The 7,329-nt window shown below is 38.7% G+C and overlaps 1 protein-coding gene across 2 annotated transcripts; it reads right to left on the minus strand.

Annotated features, from left to right (window-relative positions):
* Positions 1-86: 86 nt before the first annotated feature.
* med4 (mediator complex subunit 4) lies at positions 87-5,110 on the minus strand. 2 transcript variants are annotated; one of them, XM_008402260.3, is made up of 7 exons: positions 4,882-5,093; positions 4,511-4,577; positions 3,786-3,956; positions 2,905-2,962; positions 2,717-2,803; positions 2,503-2,634; positions 87-1,824 (listed from the first exon to the last, which is right to left on the minus strand). In XM_008402260.3, the coding sequence occupies exons 1-7, from the start codon at positions 5,010-5,012 to the stop codon at positions 1,652-1,654; spliced, it is 819 nt and encodes a 272-aa protein (XP_008400482.2). In that variant the 5' UTR covers positions 5,013-5,093; the 3' UTR covers positions 87-1,651. The 2 variants fall into 2 exon arrangements, with proteins under 2 accessions (XP_008400482.2, XP_017158677.2); XM_017303188.2 differs by lacking the exon at positions 87-1,824 and adding an exon at positions 1,835-1,927 and having other exon boundaries at positions 4,882-5,110.
* Positions 5,111-7,329: the final 2,219 nt, after the last annotated feature.

Genomic DNA, 7,329 nt, shown 5'->3' on the forward strand with positions numbered 1-7,329 from the left:
CAAGATTTATGAAATTTGCACTTCTTTATTTTTATTTTTTTAAATAAGTCTCTTACTTTGATAGAAACAACCAGGTACAAAAAAGGTCTATTCAAAAATTGTTTATTTACAAGAAAAGTATATACAAGCTTATTTACACATTGTACCACACGCAATCAGTTATGCAACACAAAAACTCAGTGAATCAAACAGAAACAGGCCATTAAATACATTAAACCAATTACAGCTGATGTTTTCAAAAAGAAAAAGAAAAAAAAAGAACAAAAATCATCAACATTGTCTCATTTCAGTTAACCTGTTGCTACTGGAGTTCAACCAGAACATTGGGAAACTTGACTGTCACAAAGACTCTAACCTCAGTGGTTGTAAAACAATGAAGCTGGTCTGTTTTGCTGCATCAATCCTCATGTTGTTGAATTCAGACGAAAAAAAAACATCCAAAGGAAACCTGGGATGACGATACTGAAACAAATTCATACGACAAGGAAACTGTTGATCTACTTCTTATAAATGAGCCGACATGTTGTTAAACGTAGAAAAGTGACTGCTGGGTGGAGTTTCTGTTCTTTCTGAACGAGTTTTGTTTAAGTGGACACGTGGACTGGTTACAGTCAAAATAAAAATAAAAATTCAGTTACTTATATCCTGTTTAATCTTAACAAAAAGCTTCATGTGTAATCAGAAGTAAAGTGAGAAGAACATTTTCACTTCACCATTTTTGGTACAGCTGAGCTCAGGCTGTCAGTGTGATGTAAACAAGTGGCAGCCATTTTAGTCGTTTAGCACAAAGCTAATTTATCACAGAACAATGGAAAGAGCTTAAGGCCAAAACTGAGGTTCTCAAGCCTCCATATAGTGAAGAGACAACAAAAAGCAACAACATGAGAGAAAATCAAACAGAAAACTGCAGACTGCTGCTAACGCGGTTCCATGAGTTATTTATGTTCGTAGTTTGGTTTAATTTGGCTTCATCTTTGTCATATAAATTAAAACATTGTAGAATCTGTTGCATTTTCATGCACAACTTTAGAACATTTTACTTCTTCTTGACTTCTATATATGTTGAGTACGCGAGTTATTCCATTTGAACACTAGATGGCACTGTGTGTGTGTAAGTTGATCTGTTCATTTCAATAGAGAAACTGTTTAGCTTTTAAACTGGATGATCATGTGAATTATCTGGGATGATAACTGAAACAAGATGGATGAAGGTATCAGTCAGGGTGTGTTAGTTAAAACTCAATAAAGAGCATTAAAAACTGAAGAATTTGTGATTTGACCTACTGCAGTGCCAACTGAGAGTTTTTGAGTACCTGTGTTTTTAAACGTCTTCTGTAGAGACATTTACTGCCTGGAGACATGAAGGAAGAAATACTTTGTGTAGCTTGTGGGTCACAGGCTAATTTTGTGAATATGAACCAAAGACCAGCATCACCGTGGCGACAGACACAAAGTGGGTTAAAGATTTTCAGCATTTTACAGCGTGAAAACGAGCGGCGCTTCATAACTTCACCTTTCCAGAAATGATTCATGCGTTAGGTCAGGTGTTAAAAAAACCTTGTGAGAAAATATATGTTCAAGTGTTGCCTACCATTACACACACACACACACACACACACACACACACACACACACACACACTGTCTTTATTTCAGTCTGAGTCGCTGCTGCTGCTGGACGAGTCTGTGGACATGGCCTCCACGTCGTCCTCGTTCTCCTTGTTGTGACCCGGCGGCTCGAGGCCGAAGTCGTTTCCATGGTGAGGAGGGAGCATCCCCACTGAGACGTCTGAGGGCTGCCAAGGGTAGTGAGGCGTCAGCACGTCTGAGGAGAAACAACAACATCTGGTCATCTGAGAAAAAATTATGAGGCAGAAAATGTTTCTTATAGCAAAAAACTTATTGACTTAAATGAGCTGAAACGTCTGCTGCAGAGACATTGTAAAAAAAATAAAGAAAAAAGTTGGAAATGGTTATGCAACACAGGAAAAAGATGAAGTGTGGGTATTTGGTCAGAACTACAAAGCAAGAAAGACAGCAAGCAAAAAATAAAAGGAGGGAAGGAGGAAAGAAACAAAGGAAGAAAACAAGCAAGAAAAGACAAGAAAAAAGCAACAAATACAAGAAAAATGAAGAAAGAAACAAACAAAGAAAGCCAAAAAGGGAAAGAAAGAAGGCAAGTAAATAAAGGAAGCATGCCACCAAGTAAGAAGGAATGAAGGAAGCAAACAAAAAAGGAAGAAAGGACTTAAGCAAAAAAAGAAAAAAAGTGGAAAGAAGGCAATAAAAAAGGAAGGAAGAAAGCAAGCAATAAAAGAAATAAGAGAAGGAAGTCTTAGACAACTGGATACCAAATTCAGTCTGGAGACATATTTTCCATCTGGAATCTTAACTCCATATTTCTCCAGACTGCATAGTAATCCTGTCACCATCGACCCATGTTGTCTGATTCTAACATCAGAACTGGTCTCCAGTTCTTCCTGTTCCTCCAAGATAAACTGACCGGGTAGTCGTCCTGCAGCCAGAGCGTCCCCAGGCAGATGTCCGTTCATCCCGTTGGACGACAGGTTGGCCATGTGTCCCAGCATCCCGCTGCGCATCTCCAGGTCAGTAGGGTACGGTCTGCGTGGGTCACCTGCGGCGCAGCGTTTCTGTTAGCAGCTCGAAGTAGCAGAACAGGAACACCAAACTGACCAAAAGGAGACGGCGGCGCTTACCTGGCACCCAGTTGAGCGGCGCGCACACGGCGTTACTGGCGCTGATTCGGTGAGCGTACTTGATGATTTCTTCGGAAGATATGCTTCCTGCGTTGAACGAGGACATATGCAGAGTTCATGAAGAGAGGGAAAAAAGTAATTTAAAAACTTAAAATAGTAAATGTTCACTGAAAGCTGCATTTGCTCACCTTTTCTGGCCTTCTCGATGGATTTCAGCTTCTCTTTAGCCTGGTAAACAGCCGTGGCCTTTGGGGAAAAAACACAAAACAATAAAACACTAAATTAAACACGGCATGTAAGAGTGTGCACAAGGAATGCTACATTAAAGGTTAGAAAATCATGCTGCATTACTCATTGCAAATAAATGTCATAGATTTAGCTAAAGTCCAGCCGTATACGAGTGGAGAAAACAGTCACTGTCAGTTATACTGTCATGTTGTTATTAAAGGGGCAGTACTGTGTGTTTTCCTACCATATAGTGTTATTTTATAGCACAATCAAGTAACTATCTTACTTTCAGTTGTTGTAAAAATGCAAAATCTAAATATATCAAATGTGACTTAAAAAAATTTGACTTCATAATTTAACTCCTTGAAATTGGGCCTCCGTTTCTTTAAGAAGCTCCTGCTCTTTGTGAAACTCCACTTTCAGGAAGTCATCACAACATGGCTCCTCTATTAACCCTTCAACAACATTTTTACCAGCGTTTCAATGAGCAGTAGCTCCTATAATGAGCTCAGCAGATAGTGCAGTTCCACCAGGTGTTTGCTAATTGCTGCTGGCTAGTCTGAAGGAGCTGAGTGGAGGAGACATGATCTGTGAGGGGGCAGCTTGGAAACGGCAGCTCTAAGGAGGAGCTTCGTCCTTGAAAGCGGAGCTAGGTCCACCCAGGCGTTTTGCTCATATGAATGGTTGCCGTGGCGATGAAAGGATTTGTCAGATATACACAAAAGAATCAAGTCTTTTTGATGAAAGAATAACAACAGAACACAAGGAAAGCTCAACAACAGGGCAGTAGGTAATACTGCCCCTCTAACAGGAAAGTAAGGACAAAATTACTGCTTCTGACCAGAATGTGTTCGGCCTCCTTCAGCTGTTTCTGCAGCTGCTGGATGTCGCTGTCCCTCTTCTCCACCTCCTTCTCCAGCAGCTGCATCTCCTGGTGGACTTTCCCCTGCTGCTGCGCCACATCCATCAGCTCCTGGAACTCCTTGTCCCTCTGCACAAGCAGCTCTAAGATCTGGGGACAGAGCGTACCCTCTTTAAATACGACCTACGCCATAAGCTCAGAAACAATGAGTCAATAACGGGAAAAAAAAAATCATAGTTAATAAAAAGACACCCGGGTAACCAGATACTTAATTTGAGTGTGGTTGTGTAAACAGTGAATGGAAGGAGCTGGAAGTCTCACTTCTCTGCACATATTTACTCTTTTATTTACTTTATTCCTTCATTACTGTGAGATAATTTGGCTGCACTACATTAATGTAGCTGTCGAAATATAAACTCTGTTAGACGCATTCTTTCCTTTTCACACATTTTTGATTTGTCAGCAAAAGCATCAACCTAAAAAAATAGAACAAAAATAGTTATTTTCTATCAAAAGCCAACGCTAAGACATCAAATTTGTATCATTCTAGAACTGGGAACATAATTTTGGACACCAATAGTTTAAAATGTCCCACTAGCATCCTTTTATATTGCAGACATGTATATAACTCTGACTGCTCTCTCTTACGTCCACAGTGAGATACATCCTCTCGTGTGACGTGGTGAACAGTTTTTCTCCGTTACCTGCGTGTCTTCTCCTGGCTGAGGGAGTTTCTGGCTTCTGGACAGAGCCAACATCTCTATCAGCTCCCTGAAATAAAAGCAGTCGAAGATAAACTACCAAGAGTACGCAGACTCCAGCAAACACCCGCTGCAGTTTATTCATCACGTTTACGAAACCATGGACAGATTATTATAAAGCAGGGTTCAGTGTTTAAGCGACCAAAAGTCGCTAAATTGTGACTTTTAATCACTTCTGCAATAGAAAGCCCGGTAAAGATGGTCTGACCCGAGGAGCGATTAGCCCTTAGTGGTTTTTTGCAATTTGAAGGGAATGAAAAAGAAGAATAACATGGAACGAAACAAATTAACAAACTTAAAAAGTTCAAATTTACCGGGATAAAACCTCTAAGTCGTCAAGAACAGAAAGAAGACGCTCCTTCGTTGATTTCTCCGCTAGCGCCGCCATGTTTGCAACCCTCTCGTCGACGAAAGGATGTGACGTAGTTAAATTCATTCTTTTCATGTTGCTTAATGAGTGCCCTCTATCGGTAATAAGAGGGTATTACAGAAAACTGCTCCTCGCTCTTGTTATCACAGTGACAACTCCCTTCTGACGACGACGGTGAATTTCATTTTCATTATCAAGAATGTTATTTTGGCGACGAAGAGTGATGTTACTGGCGTCTCACAGTATGTTAAAGCGGTGCCTCTATGAAATGTTACCAGATATCCAAAAAAATCTTCGTGGATATTAGACACATGACACAGATTGCCGTCAGTAAAAGCAATAACCTCCTGAGCCAATTAGAGGCACGTGACCGCATATTCTCCTTTTCATGTAGGCCTTTAAATAAAGACCTGGACTAAAAATTCTCTTTTCATCCTGCATTGTGAAGCTCGTCCATTTAAGAAAGGATAGACTATCTTAAATAGATTTTTTTATTTTTTACAATTATTTAAATGCAAGACAAAGAAAATGATTAGTGACCAAATAATCGCAGAAGGCCTACATTCAAGGACTGTTTCAGGCGGTCATTGACGTCAATCTGTGACGTGGGATTCGAGGTTTGAGTTTGAAATCCTAGGATCACGTCATTAATGACCAGCTGAGCCAATCAGCTGCAGGCGACGCACAGTCCTTATTGCCTTACGGTATTTGATTTTTTTAGTCTTAAATTTTAATTATTATCAAAGTGAATTATCTCAATGAAAATAAATAATTAACAGCTTATATAATGTAATTGTACTCTATATAAGCTGTTAATAGTGTAATGTATGCTTACACTATACGTAAATCATAGTATTTTCAGCAGGGGTTCTCTTACATCTGGTATCATTTAAATCAGGGGTGTCCAAACAGTGGCCTTGGAGCTTTTTGTGGCCTGTTTGACTGATTTTGTTTGCAAAGTGATGATGACGGTTTATTTTTTATTTTTTTTGCAGATGATGATTTTCTAACACAATACAATGATTTCAACACATGTATTCCCATGATAGAGGACTTCCAGCAATTTATTCTTTAAAAAAAAAAATCCACATGTTCTGATCATATTTCTTCTCTAAAGTTTAAGTTTACGTTTTTACAATCAGTAACTGTTTGAAATAAATCTGATCAATCTACACGATATTTTAAAACAATCTGAACTGCAACCATAAGAAACTGAAGCTCACAGTTAGTTTAATTCTTAGGTTCTTTAAAACATGATACCCCCTTCCTGTGTATGAGATATTGCAATCATTTAGAACCTGAAGATATATTGGTTTCCATTTCTGTTGAATCAAGAGTTGTAGTTGCTCAATAGTCTTGCCTCTTCAACTGAGTCTCGTCTTACCAATGTGTCAGACTTTGTCATTGGAGCCATGTTTTGCAAGTCAAATGAGGCTGTTCATTGCTCTGCTGGTATACACACACACACACACACACACACACACACACACACACACACACACACACACACACACACACACACACACACCTCTGTGAATTGACCATTTCACAGGTATGACAAGAATGTCAAAGTCAAAACACTGGAGAACAGAAATGCAGATGTTCACATTTTTGTGGTGCTGGTTGCAAATTCAGCATTCAAGATAAAAAAAAGAAGAAGAGAGAAAAGCAAGAGACAAAGCCAACAAAGTTAAATCGAGAATTATTGGAAACAGCGTCAAAGTGAAACAGGCTATCTTATTATAAAAAGGTTAAACAGTTTTTTTGTTGCTGAAAATATACAACAAGAATTTTATGTTTTGGGGTTTTTTTTTCAATTTTTTCTAAAGAATTTGCTCTTTTAAATTAAAGCAAATGTGCACAATCTATTTTTTAAGTTTCAAACTCCACTTCCGTCTCTTGTTAAACATCTGAAATTACTTGTTTCTTTAAAATATTGTGTAGCCAGGTGGTAAATTTTGGTTAAATAATTGTACTGTTTCAAAGTGTTGGTTTTCTTGTATCTTACGGTAGCAATGCTATTAAGTGATTTTGTTTCAAGTATGTAATTTTATTTCCTATGTGTATGTTTTTCACATTTAAATATGATCAGGTAGTTGGTCTCAAGTGCTGCACATTTTGACCACCAGAGAGCAGTGTTTCAAGGTGATTACTGTTTCCCAAGACGGGGCAGGAAATGCATTTTGTTCTCTTCCGGTGTTGCTATGCTATGTGATGAACTTGGACGGAAACTGTATGTGATTTATCTGCAGGTGATAGTTTCAGCAGAAAATCGGTAAATGTATACATCACTTGTTGAAATATGTCAAAATGTTCTCATTTATGTGATAAGCAGTCAGTATTTTAATAAGAGGGTGTATTTCTGAAACGGATGGTTCAGGGAGCCTGTCTG

This window comes from Poecilia reticulata, chromosome 2 (assembly GCF_904066995.2).
Source record: "Poecilia reticulata chromosome 2, P_reticulata-male-v2, whole genome shotgun sequence".
NCBI lineage: Eukaryota > Metazoa > Chordata > Actinopteri > Cyprinodontiformes > Poeciliidae > Poecilia > Poecilia reticulata.